At 40.6% G+C, this 26,926-nt stretch overlaps 1 protein-coding gene across 1 annotated transcript; it reads left to right on the forward strand.

Moving 5' to 3' along the window:
• The first annotated feature begins 921 nt into the window (after positions 1-921).
• CSE1L (chromosome segregation 1 like) lies at positions 922-26,794 on the forward strand. Its single transcript, XM_083618541.1, has 25 exons — positions 922-1,124; positions 3,827-3,922; positions 5,727-5,869; positions 7,690-7,791; positions 9,066-9,211; positions 9,383-9,473; positions 10,021-10,128; positions 11,066-11,158; positions 12,001-12,168; positions 12,261-12,390; positions 13,618-13,683; positions 14,756-14,958; positions 15,903-15,987; positions 16,883-16,944; positions 17,951-18,087; positions 18,464-18,567; positions 18,815-18,912; positions 19,839-19,989; positions 20,400-20,608; positions 21,775-21,872; positions 22,041-22,126; positions 22,704-22,785; positions 23,780-23,926; positions 25,238-25,469; positions 26,296-26,794. The coding sequence occupies exons 2-25, from the start codon at positions 3,838-3,840 to the stop codon at positions 26,383-26,385; spliced, it is 2,916 nt and encodes a 971-aa protein (XP_083474667.1). The 5' UTR covers positions 922-1,124; positions 3,827-3,837; the 3' UTR covers positions 26,386-26,794.
• Positions 26,795-26,926: the final 132 nt, after the last annotated feature.

Raw genomic sequence — 26,926 nt, forward strand, 5'->3', positions numbered from 1 at the left:
AAACGCTTCCCTATTCATGCAGTGAGAGATTTTACTTTCTTGGGCTCCATGATCACTGCAGATGGTGACAGCAGCAACGAAATTAAAAGACGCCTGCTTCTTGGGAGAAAAGCAATGACAAACCTAGACAGCATCTTAAAAAGCAGAGACATCACCTTGCCAACAAAGGTCCATACAGTAAAAGCTATGGTTTTCCCAGTAGTGATGTATAGAAGTGAGAGCTGGACCATAAAGAAGGCTGATCGCTGAAGAATTGATGCTTTTGAATTACGGTGCTGGAGGAGATTCTTGAGAGTCCCATGGACTGCAAGAAGATCAGGCCGATCTATTCTGAAGGAAATCAGCCCTGAGTGCTCACTGGAAGGACAGGTCCTGAAGCTGAGGCTCCAATACTTTGGCCACCTCATAAGAAGAGACTCCCTGGAAAAGACCCTGATGTTGGGAAAGATGGAGGGCACAAGGAGAAGGGGACGACAGAGGATGAGATGGTTGGACGGTGTTCTCGAAGCTACCAGCATGAGTTTGACCAAACTGGGGGAGGCAGTGGAAGACAGGAGTGCCTGGCGTGCTCTGGTCCATGGGGTCACGAAGAGTCGGACACGACTAAACAACAACATTCATGTACAGAGCAGGGGCAGAGTTCAAAATGTGATGACGACATCATCATAAACCTTTACAAGGTGTCCCCGCACGTCCCGATCTGCCTTCCACCCACCCCTGGGTTAGCCTGGGTGGACCGATGCGCACCAGCAGAACGAAGCCAAAGGACGGCAGCGGCGCCGTCATCCAGCTTCCGGACGCGCCGCCGCCCTTCTGCTCTCACCCTCTCGCGCCAGGCTTGAGCCAAGCCCCGGTGCCTTGTGGGAAACCGCTGAGCAGGGCGAAGCCCATTGGCCCGCCCGGACTGGGCAGGCTCGCGCTCGGAATTGGCTGGGGCCTTTCGAGAAGGCGGCCGCTGATTGGTGCCCGGCGGGGAGGGGGGGGGAGAAGAGGCCGCTCGGCGCCCTGCGTAATTCGGTCACTACGTCGCCGCCGCGCCCTCTCGCCGAGGTTTGAATGTGAAGCGGAGGAGTTGCTGTCGCCGCCGTCGCTGCTAGTCGTGCTCTCTCAAGGGGTCCCGTCAGGTGAGGCCGGGCGCCTGAGCGGCGGGGGTCCGGAGCCCTGAGTCGGGCAGGGGGGAGACGGCGGAGCCCCGAAGGGAGGCGGCCGCGGTCCGCCTTCCCCGGCCCTCGGATGGCTCTCGACTTGTGGGCCCAGCCGAGGGAGGGGGCGCACCTGAGCATGCTGCGTCTGCCTCGGCCCGCCCCTTCGGGGCTGCGCGCGCCCCCCGTTGGTCCTTGAGCCTAGCTCGTGACGAAAGCGCCCTGTTGATTGGCCACCGCAGCTGCCACTCCGGTGGGCGAAATAACGAGATGGTGTGATCCGAATATACTTTCAATCACTGTCTCTCCGTTGCCATTCCCCCCTTCATGGTATTAAGGCCAAGCCTCTCTCCTCGCGGACTCAGCCCGGAGGCCACGGGACTGCCACATGCTGCGGAGGGAGCGGGATTTGTAGCTCCTGGTTCCCTGGTTGTAATGAGCGGGTGCCAAGCAAGGCTTAGGCTGCAATCCTCTGCGTGCTTTTCCTGGGTATGAGCCCCACTGAATGGAGCTGGGCTGACTTCAGAGTAAGCATGCATGTCAGTGACTACGCTGCTGGTAGCTCTAGAAAGATGTGATGGGTCTCATGCGGAAATAGGGTGTTTCCTAACCTGACTTGGAAGAGACTTGCGGGTGTTCAGTGGCGAGGGAAAGCCACTCTGCACGTGTTCAGAGGTGATTCTTAGGTGCTTGCATGGAATGTTACATTTCAAAGGATTTCCATAAACGTTTGTGGTAATTTTGCATGGCATATTTTTTCCACATTGCAAATTAGGAGTTGAGAAAGAATAATGGCCACTTCCTGAACTCACAGCACAGGCTGTTTGTAAAGGTTACTTTTGCATTAAGTGAGGAAGCAGTCAAGGTAATAGACATACCAGTAAATGGTATGAAATAGAATATGTTTACATCTCCCAGTACAGTGGTACCTCGGGTTACATACGCTTCAGGTTACAGATTCCGCTAACCCAGAAATAGTGCTTCAGGTTAAGAACTTTGCTTCAGGATGAGAACAGAAATCGCGCAGTGGCAGCGCGGCAGCAGCGGGAGGCCCCATTAGCTAAAGCGGTGCTTCAGGTTAAGAACAGTTTCAGGTTAAGTACGGACCTCCGGAATGAATTAAGTACTTAACCCGAGGTACCACTGTATTATTTAGGAGATGTGCAGTAGCATTTTGTAGCAGTGAAACTGGGTTAACAGCGGCTGGATCCTCCTCATACAACAGTGGTTTCTTAAGCAGTGGGTGGACCTTCTCCAGGAAAATGTTTGTAATGGTAGCTAGAAGTTTTCATCTGTCGTGATGGGTCTGGGGTGAAAACACACATCATGGCCTTCACAGTATCAAACAACCTGTGTGGAAACTAGGTCAGACGTGAGCCATGCAACTGCAACAAGTGGATGCTTTTGACACTTCCTCTATAGGGAAGGTAAACGGTGTTTCCATGTGCTGCTCTGGTTCACCAGAAACGGCTTAGTCATGCTGGCCACATGACCCGGAAGCTGTACGCCGGCTCCCTCGGCCAATAAAGCGAGATGAGCGCCGCAACCCCGGAGTCGGTCACGACTGGACCTAATGGTCAGGGGTCCCTTTACCTTTACTTACTATAGGCAGTATCTAATTATGCCCCAGTTGGACAGTACCTTAGTAGCTTTTTCAGCAAAATTTAACTGTTACAGTGAGTGGAGTCTAACAGCCCCTGCACCATGTGGAAAATTCTTTGTTTTTTACCACTAGTGTTCAAGCTTGTCAGTAAACCAAGAAGCGTGATCTATGGAAGAGACACTGGAGGATCACCCTTGGTTGCCTGATTAACCGCCTCATGCCTGTAACAGGCCATGTATTGAGTTAGCCATGTTCATCATTTCTTGCATTATCCATCAGATCCATACATTCACACATAATGTGCCCTCCTCTTTCCTCAACTGTTTATTCTTGGTCCCATGGCTCTCAGTAGATCAGTGATCAGCTTAGAATTCAGGAGGAGAGTTCAGTGTTCCAACTGGAGCTGTCAGTTCCAGAGTTTCAGAAGAGTAATGAGAGTATAGTGACCTTTCTGTTGCCCAGTTGCGCACGAGAGGAAATTCTTGTTGTTTCCAGAAGCCTCTCAGTATTATAATCAGTTGTCAATAATTGTCTGTGTGTACATGTATGTGAATGATCACTTTGGTTCCTGATTTTGTATGTATGTTGTATGTAACTTATCTAAAACTAAAGAAGAGGAGGAGTTTGGATTTGATATCCCGCTTTATCATTACCCTAAGGAGTCTCAAAGCGGCTAGCATTCTCCTTTCCCTTCCTCCCCCACAACAAACACTTTGTGAGGTAAGTTGGGTTGAGAGACTTCAAAGAAATGTGACTAGCCCAATGTCACCCAGCAGCTGCATGTGGAGGAGCAGGGAAGTGAACCCGGTTTACCAGATTACGAGTCTACTGCTCTTAACCACTACACCACACTGGCTCTCAAACTGCATGTGTGCACCTAGAGGTTTTCATACATGCCTGTCGGGTTTTTTCTTCTAGTGGTTGTTCCCAAGGGTTCCTTGACTTTCCAGAGAGATTTTTCAGAAGGCAATGGAAACAAGTATAACAGGTGGTTCAAAAACATGTAGCAATATACAGAAACTTTGCTTATGACTCTTGTTCTTGTTTCTGATTTTTATAGAAATTTTTGTTAAATTTTTAGGTTCTGCAGTTATGGAATTGAGTGATGCCAATTTGCAGACTTTGACAGAATACTTAAAGAAGACACTTGATCCTGATCCTGCCATAAGGCGTCCTGGTAAACAGTTTAAAAATATGAAATTTGAGCCTGTATTGAATGGTGTCTAGTGATAGTTTGACCCACAACATTATAAGAACTGTTTAGTCATTTTCTGGGTTTTTCAGAATCAATGGTAATGGCCCAGAACATGGTTTTTCAAACTGTTGGGACAACATTCATTAATGAAAAAGAAAACTGCTTGATTTTTTTCAATATGTTCTTATCTGAAGGAGCAGGCTGACTGAAATCAGTATGTGTCAAAATGAGACCTCTTTTTACTTTCTGTCGCTTTAAATGCAGATCAGTTGTGTGGGTGGCATGGCTGACCCCTGGAAACCTCATGTGACAGTTGGACATACATTCTTTTAAAAAAAAAAACGTTAGAAGGTCCATCTGTATGCTTTTTGAATTGCAGTCAAGTTACTGATTATTAAATGCAAGTTAGCTTTAATCTTGCTGCGATCAAAACTGCATGACGGATCAGTGAATACTTTCTGAGTCATATTAACTGTCCATGGTTCCATTCTGAAATCTGCCTTTGAGGTGATTGGGCATGATTCAAAGAGAGTAGGTTGCATTGAAATCTGAAATCAGATTTGAAGTTGAAGTGAACTGTTTAAGCACTTCACGTTCCTTCGGCTTCATTAGGCATGCCTTACTTATCTTGATTATACCCACGGTCTCACTCAGGATAGTAAATGTGAATTCAGGGGGTCCTGCTTAGGCAAAGTAACTGTGGAAATCTCAAGAAAAACCAAACTAATTTCAAAAAGACTAGAGGAGGGGCAAATGTGTATTTTGCCCATCTCTATTTATTAGCTGTTCAGATAAATTAGTGATCTATGCATGCTTAGATTTGAGTAAGCCCCATTGAATATACTGGGATTTGCTTCTGAATAAATATTCGTTGAATTGCATTGAAGGTCAGGTCCACACTGTGCTGACCTCTTAGAAAGAGTCACTACTGGAGGTGCTGTTTTTGCGTAGTGGAATTGTTGCCTCCCCCCTCCCGCTTTTAACAGCAGATCCTCAGGCCAAATCTCACACAGCTTATGAAACTGCTCTCACAACAGGCTTGACATGCAGCATGGAGAGCTTCTGTACAAGAAACATTAAGTCTAAACATCTGTTGGCTGTGTGGAACTAGTTATGTGGTTCGTTGAATCCAAAACAGTTTATTAACACTGCAAAATATAAATAAGTAAATATGTATAATATTGGTGTTCAACTGTTAAATTTTACAAAATACGTAACTATTTCATTAAATTACTTCCCATCAGTTAAATTGGGTCTTCCATTACTAATTCCTTCAAAATACTATATGAGTCAAAGTTTTTCAGTAAAATGAAGAGGAGAGGCTTAATGTTTTTTGTCTCTTTGTTATTCACAGTCATAACATGTAGGTTAAGATGACAGTCCAAACTGGGCTACCTTTTTAGAAATTGTGAAGATACAGAATTTAAGAGCAGCTTCCTGATCTGCATCTAAAATGATTTGCAGTTGCCATATTGCAGCTGTTTAATAATTGTGGGGTTGCAAGTACTGTCATAGAAATATTAGGCGATATCCAACTAAGTCATACTCTGTGTAGGTCAAGTAACAGTAACGGTATTGAACAAGCTGGTTGTGAATAAAGTAAATTGATTTCAGTGGATCTACCTAAGTGTGGCTTAGTAGAATACCATCCATTAATAGCCATTTCTTCACTGTATCATGCTAAATACCAGCTTGGTATTGTATTAAATGGTGTTAAATGTTTGGAGCTTAGACTGTGGAATAGCTAACCTTTTTGCTAAATTCATTATATTTAAATGTTTTATAGCGGAAAAATTCCTTGAGTCGGTTGAAGGAAACCAGAATTACCCACTGCTACTTTTAACTCTACTGGAGAAGTCACAAGATAATGTCATCAAAGTCTGTGCCTCTGTCACATTCAAGAATTACATTAAAAGGAACTGGAGAATTGTGGGTATTTTGTTTATTACAATTGTACTATGATAGTGTGTTTCCTTGTAAAGTAAGTGGTTATGAATAAAGTAATGGGAACACTTGTGAACTAAGATGTTGCAGGATGATTATAGACATCAGATTTGGTATTGTGGTAAGCTACTGAAGGGAATACCAGGGACGTGGGTGGTGCTGTGGTCTAAACCACAGAGCCTAGGGCTTGCCGATCAGAAGGTTGGTGGTTCGAATCCCCACGACGGGGTGAGCTCCCGTTGTTTGTTCCCAGCTCCCCACATAGCAGTTTGAAAGCACGTCAAGTGCAAGTAGATAAATGGGTACCGCTCCAATGGGAAGGTAAACACAGTTTCCACGCGCTGCTCTGGTTCGCCAGAAGCGGCTTAGTCATGCTGGCCACATGACCTGGAAGCTGTATGCCGGCTCCCTCGGCCTATAGAGCGAGATGAGCACCGTAACTCCAGAATTGTCCACGACTGGACTTAATGGTCAGGGGTACCTTTACCTTTTACCCATAAAGCTACCTTTAGAAACAGGTATCTATTCTTCCAGAACAACATACTATTAGTACACTTATTTACTGAAGGGAATAGTGATTTTGTATCTGAAATCCCAGGTTAACAGTTTCTTTGGTTGCTTTGCTAGTTGCAAGGATCCACACATTTGGACTTGCTTCACTAGCCAATCCTTTATTGGTGTCCTTCATTGTCTCCTCCCTTCCCCAAGTTCTGTGGCACCTATAAATAACTTGAGAAAGGTATGGATGATAGCGCTTGAACTTGGCTTTTGTAGAAAACATTACAAATGCCTTGTTGTTACTATCTTCTGCAAATGAGCTGTGGAAAGAAAAATGAGAAGTAGAGGAAAGAAAAAGAAGAATTTTTTCTCTCTCACAGTCAGGATTTTTGAGACAGTACAGTGATCTTGATAGATGAGAAATAGTTCTCATTGGTGAACTGTTGAATAAATTTATTATACTTCCTACCATGTTACCCTTTTCTGATTTGGTTACTTTCATTAGAATTGGTGTTTTAATTTTTATAACTTTGAACTGTATCTGCTTCAGATCTTCCAACTATTGATACTAATTCACTGCAACAGGAAATTAGGACACTTAATCACAACTGAATCAAATGGTCCACTTTGAGGTTAATATTTATTATTTTGAGGATGTTCCAGAATCTGCTTTAAGGGCTTGTACTCGGTTACTCTTCAGGTGCTTTCTCATCAATGGGTTTAAAACGTTGAAAAATAACGTCATATAAATAGTTAAATCATAAATTTGGAAAAGTATCATTTTACAGCTGCAGTTATTGGCACAGAATCAGGAATTGGGAAGGTAGCTCCTTTCTCATGGAGCATTTGAACCTGTGAAGATGATAACTGCAGCAGCGGGGGTGGAGTGGGGAGGCTATAAGCCGGCAGTGGATGCTGCACCATGGCAACCCCTGCAGTTGCTGTTTAGTTTGATGATGGAGAACACTGATGCAGTGACCAGTTTATTTCAGATGGAAGTGGAAACAGAGCACGAAATGAAACTCTGCTTCCTGGTGTCAGCAAATTCCACCCATCTCGCCTGATGCATCCACATGCCAGTATGTAGTGTTTACAGCTGAGCTGTTGTGATGCAACTGGTTGTGGTCTATTGTCTGTCTGATTGGCGGTATGCACAGGATAATATTTCCTGGGCCCAACATGTTTCAGAATAAATGTGTAGCATTTGCTTTTTCCTGAAAGCTTACAACTCAGCCAATGCACTTGCTGCAAAAATGCAAGTATCTCGAGATGTTATGATACTAGCTCAACTAACATTTTGTTCCTAGATTGAAGATGAACCAAACAAAATATGTGAAGCCGACAGGATAGCCATCAAAGCCAACATAGTACACCTAATGCTTAGCAGTCCAGAACAAATTCAAAAACAGGTGAGGTGACAACGAAGAAAAAAACCCACAGAATTCTGCTTATTTCAAGAGGGAATTGTTTTGTGCTGGGAGACTGATTGTGTTAATATATGAAATTTTGTTTTAAAGTGAGAAGCAATAGATACATCTAAGGGCGGATGAGTTGCTTTGTTTCTGGTTTGTGTCAGTTTCACGCAGTTGGTTCACAAAAAAAATCAGTATGGAAATTGGTTTTTAAATATCTTACCCTAAAATAAGTGATTTTTTGGTGCATTTCAGTATGTTGTTTTGAGTTGAGAATTGTATTACAAAATTCAGGGAAGTGTGAAATCTGAAGGATAAGCTTGCTCCGATTTCTATTGGTATTATTAATTATGTATTACTACTATTCATATTATATGTATCTTATACATAAAGAAGGGAAGCTGCTATTAAGTTTTTTATTGGAAATAAGATGAAACCTGCATTAGCATTTCAGAAGTGTTGGGTTTTTCCCTTCTCAATTTTAGCAAACATAGCTGATATGGTGAAGATAAAACATGTGATTCCAGATGTGCCATTGAAGCCATGGGTGGGAATCCTATGAGAACATTTGGACAGATTTAAAAACCCACGAAATAGTTAGGCAGTGTGTGAAACTACCCCAGTATGCCAGCTGAATTTCCCATATGCAGTGTCTTGTTCTAGTTTGATATCCAGGGTGAGTGGGAAAAAGGCAACTAAATAGGCCCACTAGTACAATAATTTCTGCTTGAGCACTGAAACTTCTTCTCTCTCCTTGCCCCCCCATGCACCTCCCCAGTTTGCTGTAGATGGTCAAGGGAACCCCCATAAAAGATTTGAAGGGTTAGGGGTCAGGGAGAAGAGAAGGAGAAGAAATTCATTTGCACAGCCAAAAGTCCTTGCCCTAGTGGATCTATTTAGTTGGATACCATCCTTAGTGGCATATTCTTAAAGCAAAATGAGCCAGGACACTGAATGTGAGTCTGCCAAAATGGTAGCTGTACATGCAATTTCCCCTCCATAGTATCTTGTACCACTTTCATGATTTCACATGGTCCACTGTCCCATCATGCTGCCACTGACAGTGGGGTGGGGAAGGGGAAAAAGTTGTGGTGTCATGAATAAGATCTGCTAGATACTGCAGAGAGGATCAGGGAGGTACACATGCACCTGCTTTTGTCACTGGCAGTTGCATACTTAACATGTAGAAAGCCTGTCTTGAGTTAACTGTAAGGTGGTTGTTTATCTCCATGCAAATATCTACATAACGTTTCTGTCTCTCTCTGTCCTAGTTAAGTGATGCTATCAGCATAATCGGTAGAGAAGACTTCCCTCAGAAATGGCCTGATCTGCTAACGGAGATGGTGAATCGCTTTCAGAGTGGAGACTTCCATGTTATTAATGGAGTTCTTCGTACAGCACATTCTTTATTCAAAAGGTAGTGGGTGAGGGCCATGAATTTCCAAGTTCTGTTTTGAAAGTAAATGCACTCTGTTCTGGAAATAATGCCTTTCAACTGCTAACTTCTTTCTTTTGCTTCGCTATAGTTTTCAAATTCATAGAAAATGATCACGCAAATTAAATAGCTCTGATTTCCTTTATTTGTCAGGTATCGTCATGAGTTTAAATCAAATGAACTGTGGACAGAGATCAAACTTGTTCTTGATGCTTTCGCACTTCCCTTGACAAATCTCTTTAAGGTACAGTGTTGTATTTGAAATATGGAATTGATTTATATACCTTCTGTGTAATGTATTTTTTTAACTTCACAGCCAACATAAAGCATTTTATGTTGACTATTATGAAGTTCCTACTTTTGTCCTAGCTGCTGCGATAGTCAGATATATAAGGTGAAGAAGATAAAGTTTGAACTAAAATCTTCCATGCTTACTCTGTCTGTTCTTAAAGAGGATGTGTTAGCACTCTATAATATGCTGTTTATTAATAACTGCAATAATTGATGCTAAATTAAGATGTTTTTATTAAAACAATGCTACTGGTGTTCAGACCTCTGTTTTTTAGGCTGTGCCTTTTTGTTTTGTTGCTTTTATATTTTATTGATGTTTTAGCTTATCTGGTTTTGTACATATATTGTGCTTTTAATAGAAAAGAGAAATTACATTTAGTTGAATTTGGATGAGAGGCATGAATTTGTGGCATCAGTGAGCTTTCACAGAAGTGGAACAGCATTGGCAAGTGTCTGAATAGATTTTGTTGGTGATTGCTATTAAAATTGCTCTTTTCCAGGCCACAATTGAGCTTTGTAGTACTCATGCAAATGATGTCAGTGCTTTGAAAGTACTCTTCTCATCTCTGATTCTGATTGCTAAGCTGTTCTACAGTTTAAATTTTCAGGTAAGCCATCTTTTACATTCTATTCTAGTGGATAGTTCTGATCCTGCAAGCAACTTTCTGTATAGGAGCAATTTCACTGATGGATAACTGCGTGATTAAAAACCTCGGTGCTGCTAGCCAAAATTCTTGATGGGTTTTGGAGATGCTCGAGTGTTTAAAAACGCAAGTATCTGGCCAAATGTCAGTGCTCCATAAGTGTGCTAGGATAAGTTGTTTGTTAGAGCTTTAACAAATCTAAAGTAATGTGCATGTAACCTTTTAGTATAAGAAGCTTGGCTTTTCAGATTTGGATTCAGCACTGATTATTTCTGGTAAGACTGGATTTGATCAAAGGTTGTGTCAGCAGGCAAAAGAACAGAGGGAACGATAGCTGTTGACAGACAGAACTTCTCAAATTTAGGGGTAATAAACCTACTTAAGTTTAAGTAAGTCAAAGGAAAGGTGGGTGCTTCTTGTTTTTTACTCTTCATAGGCATAATGGTAGGCCAGTAAGTAAAGAAGCAGGGCTTACATGCATCTGTTACTAAGACTAATGTGGTCCACAATGACCCTTAATTCTGGGAACCCTGAGTGAGCAAAACGGATCTGACACAATAGGCTGCAGTTCTATTGCCTTGAAGCACTGTCAAGCCATAAAGCAAGTTGGTTGTTACACAGCTCATGCTATGCTGATTGAAAACTGAGGAGAAGGTTGATGAATTGCATGCGTCAAAAGCTACAGAGAAATTGACTTGGTTTGTGTCTCTTGGGCTTTGGATTTCCTTTGGCAGTTGAAAATTATGTTTCATACCTTCTCTTGTTTTTTTTAAAATGTGGTGATTCTGTATTTCTTTGAGCAGGTTGCATGCCAAAATAGATAGGAAAGTATGCTTCTTAAATAAGCAATTACCTAATAGAAAAATAACTACGGATACGGATCTACTTCTCAATTTTGTAGGATCTTCCTGAATTTTTTGAAGATAACATGGAAACCTGGATGATGAATTTCCATAATCTTCTAACTTTGGATAACAAACTCTTACAGACAGATGTAAGTAGCAACATAAAAGTGGGATAGAGAAGCTGTCGCTCTCCAGATGTTGCTAGACTAAAACTCATCATCCTTGATCATTGGTCATGCTGGCTGAATTTGATGGAGTCAACAAAATTTGGAGGGTCACAGTTTCCTCTTCTCTGGCATAAAACCTTTTGGAAAATTTCTGTGTAATGGGAAAGGGAATTCAACACTCCACTTGAGCTGCAAAAAAGAAGCTTTCCTGGGTTCTGAACAGGACACTGAAATTGCAGTAGCTCAAGTAATTCTGATTTTTGTCATTCTCTTGGAGGGAAATTGTGGAGCCAGTATAGGAAAAATTAAAGGTAGATGGTAATTTTCTCAAATAAAAAATTGTGTCCCTTTGTATAACATATCATAGCACTGGGTCCATATGTTGATAGTGGTAATTCTCTTGTCATGGTCATATGTGATGACTGGGCAATGAGAAATTGGCTTTGGAAGAGGGAAATGCTACCAAGCCTGCCCTCGGATGAGCATCTAGTTAATCTGACCTCACTTTCTGTTAGTGTTTGGGAACATTTCTCCAGCCAGACTAGGATTTTGGCTTTGGGCAACACAAACTACTTTTTCAAGACATGGGGAATTGCTTGGCTGATTTTGGAACCCAGTTGGGACTTTTACCCTAGATGATGCCCTTAGGCATGTGTTATTGTCCCATTTTCATCCCCTGAGCCTCCTGACCATCCTGCCCTCCTCCTGCCCTCCAAATCCCCTCCTTTCATTTACTTTACTTGCTGCTTTGGCAGATGTCAGGGGTACTAGGAGACTACATTTTCCAAATACGTTGTTGGTGGTGCTTTTTTTTTTGTTGCCAGGATGAAGAAGAAGCTGGTCTGCTAGAGCTTTTGAAATCCCAAATTTGTGACAATGCAGCTTTGTACGCCCAAAAATATGATGAAGAATTTCAGCCTTACCTGCCCCGTTTTGTCACAGCAATCTGGAATTTATTAGTCACAACAGGGCAAGAAGTTAAATATGATTTGGTAAGTGACTCTCTTCCATCCAGCTTGAAATAAATGAACCTTTTTTTAGGTCTTCTTCAGATTATGCTCATTTTGTGTTTTCCCCCCCGCAGTTGGTAAGTAATGCAATCCAGTTTCTAGCTTCGGTTTGTGAGAGGCCCCATTATAAGCACCTGTTTGAAGACCAGAATACACTGACAAGTATTTGTGAAAAAGTCATTGTTCCCAACATGGAATTTAGAGGTAAATATTTCCCTTCTTAAAAATCTTGATTAAAATTTTCCAGGAAAACAAAAATTGAGTTTTTAACAATGAGGGCTTTAGAACTGGCACAGTAGCCAAGTAATTGACTGTATTTGTGGCCATTTGCGTTCAAGAGGTTTGCAGCATGGTTTTGAGAGGCATTTTCTGTTCTGCACTCTCAGAACTGCACTTCCCTTTAATATATATGTAATACATCCGTCAGAGTTGGGGAACTTCTGTCACTCCAACTGTTGTTGGACTGCAACTTCCACTATTTCTGACCATTGGTCACGCTGGGCGGGGCTGATGGGAGTTGGGATTCCAGCAGTATCCAGAGGGGTACAGGCATCCCATCCCATCATGAGTGACTGAAGTAACTCATCAGTTTGGAAGAGTTGAGTTCCTCATCCACCAGTGCTTCTAGCTCAGTTTAATCTGAGTGTAGTACACTGCTTTTACATTAATTGGATTTCCCCCTGTCTCTGTCATGAAGTGGTTCATACATAATGCCAAAGAAAGTTTTTGTACTCCAGAAATGAGTCTTTCAGTATCTCAAACTGATTTCCAGTCTTAGTTTGTTGGGCGAAGTACAAACTATAATTTTGGCAGTTCAGATGAAATGGTAAATCATAGTTCACCTCAAATGATGAAAGAAGTCAGGGAATCATCATGTCTAAGGAGAGGCTGCTTCAAATCTTGTTGTTAAAGATTTGGCTTTATGTCTGAAGCAGCCCAACGGTTAAAATCCCCAGCTACTCCAAGCTATCCTTAATATTTTGTCATACAAAGATATACATTGGTTGTGATCAGGATCTAAAGAGCATCTCATGCTAATGGAATCTTTTACTTTTTGCCTTTGAAGAGCAATGCTATACCATAAGCTGCTGCTTCTGGAAATCTCTCTATTTCAAAACTAATTTGCTGTGCAGTATGGTGCGGGGTTGCTATTTAAAGGAGGAGTAAACACCATGCATGGCTTTATGAAAATAGTTCCACAATGTAATTTGGACCCTGACCTGAGTATTCTAGATGAGAACTTTATTTACTACTCTCATATAAAATACTGATGGTTCACGAACTCCCATTGCCTTGATCATGGTAACTTCATAAAACAGAGCCCAATAATAGGTGATTTAAATTTATTTACAAGCATATGCTATATTAAAATAAATGCAGTTTGTATATCATTGCTGATCCTTTACATGTTTGTGGACTGCTTTTCTGCAGCTGCTGATGAAGAAGCCTTTGAAGATAATTCTGAAGAATATATCAGAAGAGATTTGGAAGGATCTGGTAAGCAGTTCTATACAGGGTGTATAATGGCATTTGAGAACTGATGCAGTTTTCTGAAGTGTTGACATGTGCGTAAGTACATGCATTAATTGTCTTCCCTTGAATAGGCATGCAGTCGTAATACTTCTTCCCTTTGGGATTCAAATATGTAATGGTGTGGTTTTTTTGCGCTTGTCCTGTGATTCCATGGATGAGCACATTTGTTGGCTATTGGGGGTGGGGGTTCATCTGACAAGCCTTAAGGCAATTTTGCTTGCTTTAAGGGTTACTTGTTTTTGTCTTGCTTTTTAGTAGTTGCTGGTGTATTACTGCAACACTAGGAGGACTAGCACTACATCAGATTAAATGGTTGTTGCACCTTATTTATCCAGTGCCTACAGCCTTCTCCTACTGAAAGCTCAGCCTCCACTCCTGAGTTACTCCAAACAGTTCTCTATGAAGTTCTTCTTTACCCCAGCCAGAATTTTCTTCTTGTAGCTTTTCACACCCTCTCTTCTAATGTATAGTCTGTTTCTATGGAGTACCAAAGAAGCAGATGCATTTGGGTTGAGTGCTTCACATACTTCTTACTCAAAAGTCTCAGTTATATATGTGCACACTTGGAATTTAAAACCCATTGAACTCTGGGACTGAGAGTTTCTTCTGAGCCTTTGAGGGGCACATGTTGCAGGGAGCAGTCATTCTTAGTGAACCATTTGTTCCCCTTGTGATCTTAAATTGCTGACTGTGTCAGGATAAGTTTTATAGTATCCTAAACTATCCTTTAAATAGTCCCAAAATTCTTCTGAATTTTATTTTACTTGTGTTTTGATGCTATGGCCCTGCAGTTTTTGCTTTCATTTATATTCATGAGAATCAATATTTTGGCAGATTTTGTAATTCTGCATTCCTTAATACCACTAGCGTGATTTTTATGAATAATAATAGAGAAGCCTATTTTAGCAAATTGCTCTGTCCCTGAAGCACAGCAGGGTGAATCCAATTTAGCCGGTTTGCAAGCAGAGCTTCAAAATGAAGAAACATTGTTTTAATATAACCCATAATGCATCTTGTTTTTATCTCTGCCTTGCAGATATTGATACCAGACGCAGAGCAGCCTGTGATCTTGTAAGAGGGTTGTGCAAGTTTTTTGAAGGACCTGTAACTGGGATCTTTTCTGGTTACGTTAACTCTATGCTGCAAGAGTATGCAAAGAATCCATCTGTCAACTGGAAGCATAAAGATGCTGCTATTTACCTTGTAACATCTTTGGCATCGAAAGCTCAGACACAAAAGGTACTTGTTTGCATTTGACAGTAAACACAGGGTACTATAAGTTGAATACCCATCCAGACCCGTTTCCTTGGTGAGAAGAACCATTATTTAATAGTAAGCACTCCGTGGAAGAGCATTCTTCAAGTAATGACATGTTTATGACCCACAGACTTTTAGATATATAAAATTGACTTTGGAATAGTTTATATAGAGTAGGTCAACCCATGAGCAAAATTTGGTATTTGCCTGGGAACAACCTCTGCAGTCACGGCTTCCAATTTTGTTGCATTCCCATGCATGCCTTCTTGGAAGTATGCTAATGTAAGTGTTCAAGGATTGGATTGCTATGGTTTAACAATCTCTTCTAGGCTTGGCAAAATTTTGGGGCAGGGACTTCAGCACTCGATGTAAATATAAGAGGTGGGACATATGGACAAAAAAGTTTCTGAACAGGGGCCCAGCTTTATAATTTCCATTTTACCAACAATTGAAATTAGAAGTACTGATTACATTACTTCACAGATTTAGAGCACCTCTACCATAAAAACATAAATGGTATGGGTTTGACATAACAATCATGAGCATGTTGAGAAATAGCTTTTTTCAGGACTATTATTATGTTTGCAATATAGGCTGTTTCTATGAAAGTTGTGTTTTTTACATTTTAGAAGACATGGCATAAAATGTATTGTGGTTAACCTACCTTTCACTTGCACCTTTCATAACTATATTATATATCTGAAATAGACTAACCTAATATCCTATAAGTAGAATATAAGAGTACTCATTCCTTCTCCCATTCACAATCCAATGCTTGAAGCCAAAGTATATACAATGAATACTTACAGAAATTGCCAGATATCATTCACATGCGAACTTCATTAGTGTGTAAATGGGAGCTTCTATAAACCAGTCCAGCAATTAATATTGTTTATGATTCTTTTATCACACTTTTTTCGTCCTAGCATGGAATAACACAAGCCAATGAACTTGTAAACCTGACAGAATTCTTTGTGAATCACATTCTACCAGACCTGAAGTCTCCTAATGGTATGCTTAGAATTCTATATTAAACATCTGTAACACCAATAAATGTAAACGAACATGGGAATAATTTTGGATCTGTGTTGTTGTGTCATGCAGGGAAGACATGGGCATAGATAACTAAAATAGTCGTAAGATCTCTTTAATTTCTTATCAGGTTTTAGTGGATTGCCTTGTACTGTATATTGTATTTTTGTATTGTTATTGGTGGGCAAACTGCCCAAGATCCTGGAAAACCTCTGCCACTCAGAGTGGCCTGGGGTGCAGAGCCTTTATCAGCTGAAGATTATCAAAGCAGCCTTCCAGGGGTCACATGCAAGTGGTGGGCAGGGCCAAAGACAAAAGTGGGAAGAGCAATGAATGCAGATTTTGCCTTTATACAAGAAACTAGTTTGTATGCATGCTCTCACACTCCTCTCTGTCCTCTGTGTAGGCAAGCAAGAGCCATTATCGGAGTTCATGGGCACATTCCAACCAGGGAGAGAGGGAAAAGCTGGGGAGGAAGTGTGGCTTGTGTACAGTGCCAGGACCTTATGTTCTCCACTGTTTGAGTTGACAATATTTGTCAAAGTGGACCAGTGTTCTGACGTAGTAGAAGACGGCTTCCTGTGTTCTTAATGTGGGTCCAGAAATTGAGGATGGCTGGAGTTATTTTTTTGAAGTTGGGTGGGGTAATGGGTGTGGGGACAGAACAAAAGAGAGCCAAGTGAAGAGCATTTTGTGTGTGTGTCATTCTGCAATCTTGTCTCTCCTTAAGCTTGAGACTGTCAGTGGGAATCTTTATTCTGTTGATAAATTGTGGGAATATGCTGTGAAATTTGAGGGACTTTGAACTTCTATTATATATCTAATTTTGTCTATATGGTAACCGCTTAAGTAACTAGTATTAACTTTTTGGCAGTGAACGAGTTTCCCGTTCTTAAGGCTGATGGTATCAAGTACATCATGATTTTCAGGAACCAAGTAAGTTGTATCATCATTCAGAGTTCTTAACATCCAGCTGAAGTTGTTTGATAGACTCTTTTTTTGTGGGCAAAATACTGTAAATGGTGTACCTAGAACTATACTAATTGTTTCACAGTGTGGTATCAATACTTCTGTAAAATAACATAAATTATTTTAGGGTACCCCAACCCCTATTTTAAAACCTCCAATTCTGAAAAAGTTACAGTATACAGATGAAAAAACCCTTTCCCTGGAATCCAGTGAACAGATCATAATTGATTTGGGGAAGATTCTCTAATTTCATACTTTATGTTTCTTAGAACAGGTACAGAAAGTGCTCCTGTTTTCGTGTGTGTGATTTCTTTTAAAATCTTCAGCTATGCAATCTTCTAATATGCAAAACATTCCAAAGGTCCATGGGACAGCATCCTGGGGACCATAGGATTTCATGAGCCTCAGTTTCTGTGGCCTCCTGGAAACCTCTTTGTTGTGGCTGCAGCAGCCTCCAAGGCTGTCCCTCTACTATCAGTGATTTGGCAGTAAGGAGGTAAAAAGGGACATGTTAGGGGCACATGAAAGAGAGGCTTGGGGTCCATAGGCTCCAAAGATCTCTTGCTTCCTCAGCAGGGGAGGGGGAAATTGCTGTCTCTAGAGCTGCTGTGCTTGTTTTTCCTCCCCCACACCCAACACACACGGTGTCTGCAGTTGCTGCTGGCAGTTCTTCCCCCACAGATTCCCCCACCCACATTGAATTGCTGTGGCTAGGAACTCTTACTTGACCCATGACCTTGGTTTAATAGAATATGCACAGTAATTTTTAAAAAAGCTTAATACAGGTATGGCTGCACAATGTATATACACCTCATGCAGGAAAGTTACAGTGGTCTGCTTATATAACAGTTGCAATGACCAAAAGATTGTAATAACAGATGGAATGTTTCCGTCCATTGTTTCTGACCTAATTCTTCCAAAACTGCTTGGTACTTGCTTCTAAAGCATTTTTACCTATGTGTCTATTTTGTAGGTACCCAAAGAACAACTATTGGTGTCTATTCCTCTCCTAATCAATCATCTTCAAGCAGAAAGCATTGTAGTTCATACTTACGCAGCCCATGCTCTTGAAAGGTTATTTACAATGAAAGGAGCTAACAACACTACACTGTAAGTTTATGTTCAGGTATAAATATGTTACACTCATCTATTCATTGATTTCTTGCCGCTCTGGCTATATCCCTCACTGTATATGGAGAATCCTAAATTGATAAAACCACACACGTGTATTTATTATGCTAGTTCTTGCATTTTCTAAAACCAGAGTTTTTAGCTGATTTCCAAGTTGACTGTGCTTCAGAGGCACTTGAAAATGAGTTGGCCTTCTCCATCTCTCTGTCCCTTGCACTGTCATACTCTAGGATTTCATACGTTCTCGCTTTCCCTCTGGTGTCCATTCAGGATTGGTAAGACTCTCCAAAGTAGAGGATCTTGTTGAGTCATTGGAAAAACATTGGTGATAATCAAACACTCTTTTCCTCTACAGGATTACGGCTGCAGAGATGGCACCATATACAGAAATGCTGCTAACAAACCTTTTCAAAGCACTGACACTTCCAGGGTCATCAGAAAATGAGTATATTATGAAAGGTAAGAGGCTACATTTAGTAGTCCAAATAGTTACCCTCAAATTTAAACCACTTTTCCTATCTTAGAGGCTCTCCCATTAGTATTTTTGAATGCTGTGCTACGTGCCTATATAAAACTTAATGAGCAAGTTCTTATCTTGGATGCACCCTACAAGATCTAGTATTTTTATGCAAGAAAAAAAATGTAATGTTAAGCTTAATGTTGCTGTCGTTTCTGCATTCAGTAATATAAGTCTCTGAATTTCCAGCTATCATGAGAAGCTTTTCCCTACTTCAGGAAGCCATAATTCCCTACATCCCTTCTCTCATCACTCAACTCACACAGAAACTGCTTGCTGTCAGTAAGGTAAAAAAGAAGATACTATTGCTTTTCTCAACCTGATTTAGAGGTTCATTTTTTGTCACTTGTGTTGACGTAATTTCTCGCCAATTTAAAAACAAAGCTTGCTTGAATCCTTGTTAGGGAATCAAATTATGTATGGGGGGGGAGGTACTTACCATGATCCCAAGATCCACTGGGCGCACAGTGGATCTGCGCACACAATACTGCTCTGGGCTCATGTTTATGGACGAGAGCTATTGAATACAACTTTATTTTAACCTTAGGTTTTCTCTTACTTATATCACTGTATCTGCTTTTTAAAACAATTCCATTGAATTTTTGTAGAAGCACATCAGGAGATTCCACTGAATACTACAGAACAAATGTACATATAAAAGCATAGCCAAAAAAACCCAACTGTGTAAAGAAAAGCATGTCTGCTGAATAAAATCAATTGTTAATAAACATCAAAATATTTTTTCACTGTGTTTTCATGTAAGTCCCATGCAAGTTAAATGAGGATCTAGTAAGGTATGGTTAAAATTGTGATTGGAACTCGCATGGAAGCATTTAAGCTTGTCATGTGATTTTTCTTAATATATAGTTGTATGTCCACCTATAATTCTTGTAACTTTTAATCTATACGATGAAAAGTAACTTGGTAGTCAGAAGCGAATTGATATTCATCTAAGGCGGCCTTGGGAATTCAAGAGGAGATTCTAGCCAGATACAGGCTAAATATGGCCATTTTCAGATTTTGACCTGATTGGAGATCGGAGGAGGCCCATGTCAGAGGTTAACTGTTTGCTTTCCTATGGTGTGACTAGAATTCTCATGTTTTAGATAATGATAGTTGCACTGAAAGCAACTTCCTACTTTTTAGTTTAAGTAAGAATCTTATCAGTGACTTTGTGGTGTTCACGTCTTCTTTTTCCCCTTTTTCTTTTTAGAATCCAAGCAAGCCTCACTTTAATCATTACATGTTTGAATCAATTTGCTTGTCAATAAGGATAACTTGCAAAGCAAACCCCACTGCTATTGGAAGCTTTGAAGATGCTTTGTTTATGGTGTTCACAGAGATTCTGCAGAATGACGTACAAGGTAAAAATAAAACATCTGGCTTCTTTGAAATATGGTATAAGCAGTGTCTGCAGTTCAGGTAGCCATTATTTATTTATCTAATTGAAAATATACCTATTTACACCTTTTTATATTTGGCAGATAAACACATGATCACCCATATCGTCTTTTCTTTATGTAAGCCAAAAGAAGAAAAATCTTAGTTTGTATGGCTATATTCATTTATTTATGTTATTAGCCCACCGTTATCCCAATAACCTCAGGGTTCTATAAATGGTGTTTTCTCATTGTCTGAGGAGGTAGGTTAGGCTAAGAGTTCACAACCAGCTCAAAATCACAAAATGCTCCTTTGGATTATACTGGAGGTATCAGTATTTACACACATGAATACACCCTCCTGTCACTTATAAACTGTCTTCCCCTTTCAACAGAATTCATTCCATATGTGTTTCAAGTGATGTCTCTGCTTCTGGAAATGCATAAAACTGACATCCCATCGTCGTATATGGCCTTATTTCCACATCTGCTTCAGCCAGTCTTGTGGGAGAGGTCAGGAAACATCCCCCCTTTGGTGAGACTCCTTCAGGCCTACTTGGAGAGAGGTGCCAGCACAATAGCAAATGCCGCAGCTGACAAAATTGTATGTATACACTGATTCCATTGCTTGATTTCTAAAAGTGTGTGTGTTGGTGTTTCATAAAAAAGAGGTTGCAGACCCTCTCCTTTGTTAGTAGATATCAGGAAGAATGAATTATATTTTTCTCACACTGGAAATCCAAGTTGTTAATTCAAGTTGGCTTGTGAAGTTACAAAACTTTATTAGACTCTAATGGCTATCGCTAAGGGAAAAGTCTGCACCAAACTGCGTTCCTAGAAGGCAGAATTCAAAGATGCTATCATATTCTTCATTGTAGAAAACAACACATTTTGAATGTATTATCTTGAGCAAGTTTCTTTTCATGTTGGAATGGATTCAGATTTGCTCCTCCAGAAATGGAAATGCTGCTTTCATTCAGAGAAGGAAATGAGATCCACCTGAGGCTCCTCTATAGCCCCCAGAGCCACGTCCATTCTCTTTGGGAGATTTACTGACTCTTCATATTTTTGCAGAGTGAAGAGATTACTGGCTGGGGTTCCGTTTAGAATTCTCATAAGGATGCCAACCCCGAAAAGCAGCCCTTTCAGTCTATTGGAGAGTGCTGGTTTGCTCATGTCCTCTTATGGGCTTCCCATAGGGATCTGGGTAGCCACTCTGAGAACAGAATGTGGGACTAGTTAGGTCTGATCCTGTGGGACTTAAATTTTTAATCTGCACTTGATGCTAGGAACTTGTCACTTACAGAGAATGAATGACTATATATTTTCCCTGTTGTTTCCAAGCTATTTACATAAGCCATAAAATTATTAGATGAGCTAGATACTTCTTTCCCATGAAAGCAATACTTTTCAGTGGTGCCTTCAATCTATCCTAGCACTGCTGAATACCCAGCTATGATCTGAAATTCCTGAATACTCTTAACTCAGTTTTTTACCCCATTGCTAGGCAAGTTTAACTAGGCAGAGTTAAATCAGTTCCCAGACTCATTGACTGTTCTGCTCTGGTAGTCAGTTACATCATAATTCCATTCTGAGTAGATTTTGTAGCTGCCAGATCATTTTACTGTTAATAATTTGTTGGCATCTGTCTGTCTTGGGAGACAACAGAGAAGTGCTCCTTTGGAGGTGAGGTCAAGCTGTTGGAAGGTTGCAGCGCCTGCTGTGGCTATGGAGGCCGATGCAAAACTTTGTGTTTTCCTTAATTTACAGCCTGGACTATTGGGTGTGTTCCAGAAACTTATTGCCTCTAAACTTAATGACCATCAAGGATTCTACCTTCTCAACAGTATTATAGAACATATGCCCCCGTGAGTATGAACATACCGAATTCAAGTAATTTTGCTGCTGTTTGTTTTCATTATTGTAGCTCTCCCATCGCATGTACTCAAAATATGCCAAAAGAAAGTTAAGAAATGGTACACTCAAATGGCCTACTGAATTGATTAACCAGTTTCAACATCTTTTTGTCTTTCTAGTGAATCCATTGATCAGTACAGGAAACAAATTTTCATCCTGTTATTCCAAAGACTTCAGAATTCCAAAACAACAAAATTTATCAAAAGTAAGCTATTTGTTTTATGGCTGATAGATTTGGGGAAGAACTCTGCACTGAGGGGCTTGGTATGCTTTGGATCAGAACAATCATCACTTGTCGTTTGATTTGATTTCAAAGATGGCAATACAGTGGTACCTTGTGTTGCGTAACGTTTAGGTTACAGCCGTGGCAAACCCAGAAGTGGGTTTGCCACTTGCCCGTGCACAGAAGCGGTCCTCTGGTTACGAAATTTTCGGGATACATCCGGGCCTCCGGAATGGATCCCATTCGTCACCAAAGGTACCACTGTAAAGGTCAGAGTAACAGGATTTGGAAGCAAAGAGAGGAATATTCATTGGAGCTTGAACTTTGTGCCTAACTAGTATATTAGAGCTGGGTTGGTGGGGATTTGTGATGGAGTTGGTCCCTCTGCATAACAGCTTTGCCAGGTGGGTCCTAGAAACCAGCAAAGAAGTTTTGTCGACAGATAGCAGGAAAGATACAGATGCTTATTCACTGTGATTTTATAGAAGAGAGAGACACATACTAATATTGTTATACGTGCTCATTTACAGCTTCTGATTCATTCTTCTTCTTTTAATAGGTTTCTTAGTCTTTATCAACTTGTATTGTGTAAGATACGGAGCAATAGCACTTCAAGAAATATTTGACAGTATACAGCCAAAGTTAGTATCTTTTTTTAAAAAAAAAAACAACCCACATTTTCTTTCTATTTCTTACTATTACATTTCTATCCCGCCTTTCATCTCAGTTCTAATGCTCCTCATTTTATTCTCACAACAACCCTGTGAAGTAGGTTAGGCTGGGAGGGGGTGATTGGCCCAAGGCCACCCAGTGAGCCTCATGGCCAAGCCAAATGGGGATTTGAACACTGGTATTCCAGGGGGTCTAATCCAGTTCTGCAGCCACTACACCACACTGACTGCACCAGGCTTTACTGATAGCTGTATTTTCAGGTATCATTCTGTTTCCCAGGACGAAGGCATCGGAGCTGGAAGTGAATCTGAAAATGTATTGTTTGTTTGTTTATTTATTAAATTCATATCCCACCCTTCCTCCCAGCGAAGCCTAGGGCAGCAAAACCAATTGATCCCCTCACAAGTGGCTAGACTTCATAATTAAGTTGATGTCATATTGCAATAAGGGCCTGACAGTTATGTGCTTTAATTCAAGGTGGCAAACGGCAGAGGAAGAATCAGGAGCAATCACCCTTTTGAAAAGTTGTTTATGCTGTGAACTGTCCTTAGATAGGGTGGCATACAAATTTAATTAATAATAATGTAACAGTAATGGTAACAACAACAACATAACTACTTTGGCTGCAAATAAAGATTCTTTGTTTGCACTTTCAGCTTTAATTCAAGATGGCAAAGTAAGGCTCAGGAGCAAACATAATTTGGTACTTTTTGGATTTGGCCCCTTTTCTCTGTCACTGTTCAGTCAGAAATGTTGAGCCCTCTTAATGCTCTTCTTTCGTGGTATACTGATTAAGCCAGGAACTCGTAACACATCATTTGGTAATGCTCAGTGGTCTGCCTGATTTGTGTTCAGATTTCTAAGTCAATGGATCTCTAGCCTCTCTAAATATCTGCACTTGACCCAATAAATGCATTAGGTGGATACTGCAAGATTAAATGGTTTTCTTTTGGCACTTAACAGGATGTTTGGAATGGTTTTAGAGAAAATCATAATACCAGAAATACAGAAAGTATCTGGGCAAGTAGAAAAGAAAATCTGTGCCGTTGGTATCACAAAAATACTCACAGAATGCCCTCCTATGATGGACACAGAATACACAAAGCTGTGGTAAGTGCAATTACTTCTTTGATAAAGTTTATTATTGAAAGGTAGAACTTCTAAGGATGAAGAAGAAATTCCTCTCTTTAAAAAAAAGATTTCTATCTTACCCAGGGAACATGCTAGTTTTTGCTTAAACAGTTGCAACAGAGATATTTGCCAAAGGAAGGAATCTCTCTGTTGGTCTCTTCCTCCCTCTATTGCTTCCATTCCTATTTCAAAAAAGATTTTAAAATGTGCTGGCCAAAATATGCTGTGCTGTTAGGAATAAGAGGATAAGAGTTCCAGCTTGGGGGTGAGAATTCAATCTTGCTGTGTCTAAAAGAATTTAGGGGACCAGTTTAGGGACAGTGTTTTCAGGATACAAATCTTGCAGTATGTGTTTGTGTGTGTGAGGTCAGGGAGTATGTGCAATTTAGCACAGTTAAGAGTAATGAAGTTTACTAATGATATGCAACCAGAATATGTTACCACATTATGTGTTGTTAATATGGGCTTCTAGTCAGTATCAGCGGAAAAGACCCCAGCAGTTAAGCCCTCTGCTTGTTTTGCATCCACCATTCACTGTCCCCACCTAGCACTTGAGAAGCAATAGGTTTGGTTGTATATTCCTCTTTTGAAAGTGGTTTTCCCATGGACCTCAGTCAGGGAGCAAAAGTATTAATAAGATAGAAGTTCTCCTGTTATAGATTAAGACAAATAATAATAAAATCCACATTGCCAAGTTAGGAGCAGGAGTGACTAGAGCTTGAATGCTTGTGTGAGCAGAAGGTGGGCTGGAGTGCAGCTGTCAATAGGAAGTGTTCCCAGCAGGAACCGTTCCAAATAAGTTGCTATTAGTTTTCCAATATTCCCCTAATAATAGCCAAATTATAACAATATCCTAAATTTGGCAGGAACAGTTCCAGGGGCATTTATACCAAGGCAGTGGTTATATTGTAGAGGAAATATGAATTATAAGGAAAACAAATAAATGTATGGAGCATAATGGAAACAAGAGCAAGTACATTGTTTTCCTTGGACACCGTCCAAAATAGAAGAACAGCCAGAGTATGGACAGGCTTTTTCCAGTTTTTCTGAATGCTTGTGCCGTTCCATTGCCAGTTTCTGCTCTGGCGCTGATAACTAGATCCAGGTAGTCCTCTGTCTAAGGAATATTCTGCTGCTGAAAATTGGCTGTTTTCTGCGGTGGTTTGAAATGGTTTGTTGTAACATATTGTTTTTGTGCTACGCCTTTAAGATTTTAATTTTTATAAGTTGCTTAGATTCTTTTGCAGTGAGCAACGAATAAGTCCATTAAATAAAAGGTTTTCTCCATAGGACACCCCTTCTTCAGGCCCTCATTGGTCTCTTTGAGTTGCCTGAAGATGATACCCTTCCTGACGAAGAACACTTCATTGATATAGAAGACACGCCAGGGTACCAAACTGCATTCTCCCAGCTTGCCTTTGCTGGGAAAAAAGAACACGATCCAGTGGGCCAAATTGTGAACAATCCTAAAATCCATCTTGCACAGTCTCTTCACAAGTTATCAACTGCGTGTCCAGGCAGGGTAAGATTGCGTGGTTGTAATCTAGTGTGTGTGGTGATATGAATGTGGGGAATCGTTTCTCTCTCCTGAGTCTGTTCTCTTATCCTAGAAAATGCAGTGTGCCAAAATCGGAAGATTCCTTTTTTGACTGCTATCTTGAATGAACGTGCTCATAAATCACACTCTGTTGAAATCAGTTGTGCTGATTTTGTAGATGTGTTGAGGACTGGGGTGCCAGTCTTCTGCAAGAGCGATTTCTAAAGCGTGCCTCACTTTCAGATTATCTGGTTCTGATATGGCTTAATTTGTCAAACTCTAGTCAGCAACTAGATGGTTACTTGGCTGTGGCATTGCTCCAAGCACCAACTCACCAGGTAGAAGGTGAAGGGATGTGTTCATAACTTTCCACCTAGCTTCATGCTGGTTGGACTAACTGGATAACCACATACATGATTCCATCTTTTTCCCTTTCCTTGCACCCAAAGTTAACTTCCCTCAGTCCTGGCAGCATTGTACTGCCCCCGGCCCCGTGGTTTGAGGGACTAGGGAGTTTTACAAGTGCCCTTGGTCCTTATTGACTAGAAGCAGATTCAGGCTGTGCTAGCTCTGCGCAGTGTTTGCAGCAACGGTACCAAAGTGTGTAGATGCAGGCAATAGCTTAAGTGCTGACTGCAAAACAAAGCTATAATCTGAAAGTATACGCTGAGATGCACACAAGTCAATTAACGTTTTAGGATTTGGAGAAACTAAAATGTTAAAACATTTGCCTGCAAGCCTGCATGCTGGTATTTTAAACTACTGTAATTTAGATGCATATTAATAGTGCCACTCTATCTTGTGTTTAAAGGTTCCCTCGATGCTGAGTACTAGCCTGAATGCAGAAGCTTTGAAATTTCTTCAAGGATACTTACAGGCTGCAAGTGTAACATTGCTCTGACCTCTTTATTTTGAATGGGAGAATTTCAAAGTTGCATCAAGGAACGCTGATATTGACTGTTCTAAACAAAGCTCGGACAAGGTGAAACGAGTTGCTACTTCGAAAAACACATCACTGAATTACTGCTTGATACAGAAGCTGAATGATACTTTGTTCATGTGATCATAGGTAAAGAAGCAAGTGACTTTCCCATTCCCAGTTTGCTTTCAAAGGGAATAGTAATAGGAGTTTATCATTTGGGATTGATTGAAGTTCCACATCTGCAGTGTTTGGGTACCATTTTAAAATGTATAGAGTACTGGATGCAAACTCATGTTGTCACTTATTTTTTCCAGTTTATTGTCATTTGTATTTCTTTTGTGTCTCAAAAAATTTATCTGAATTGTGAATAAATAAGCTCTTGTTTAAAGTATTTGTCTAGCAATATATATCTTACTATGGTAGAATAAATTGTAGTTGTCTGCAAAGAAACTGTCAATTAGTCCCAGCAATACCCAGCACTTCTTAATTTGCTTTTCCACCTGAGCTTTACCTTAACACT

This window comes from Podarcis filfolensis (assembly GCF_964270895.1).
Source record: "Podarcis filfolensis genome assembly, chromosome: 6".
NCBI lineage: Eukaryota > Metazoa > Chordata > Lepidosauria > Squamata > Lacertidae > Podarcis > Podarcis filfolensis.

Coding starts and splice junctions, on each gene's coding strand:
- CSE1L (XM_083618541.1), top strand. CDS start 3,838: ATGGAATTGAGTGATGCCAATTTGCAGACTTTGACAGAATACTTAAAG. Junction 14,959..15,902: donor CGAAAGCTCAGACACAAAAG/GTACTTGTTTGC, acceptor TTTTCGTCCTAG/CATGGAATAACACAAGCCAA. Junction 19,990..20,399: donor TCTGCAGAATGACGTACAAG/GTAAAAATAAAA, acceptor CCCTTTCAACAG/AATTCATTCCATATGTGTTT.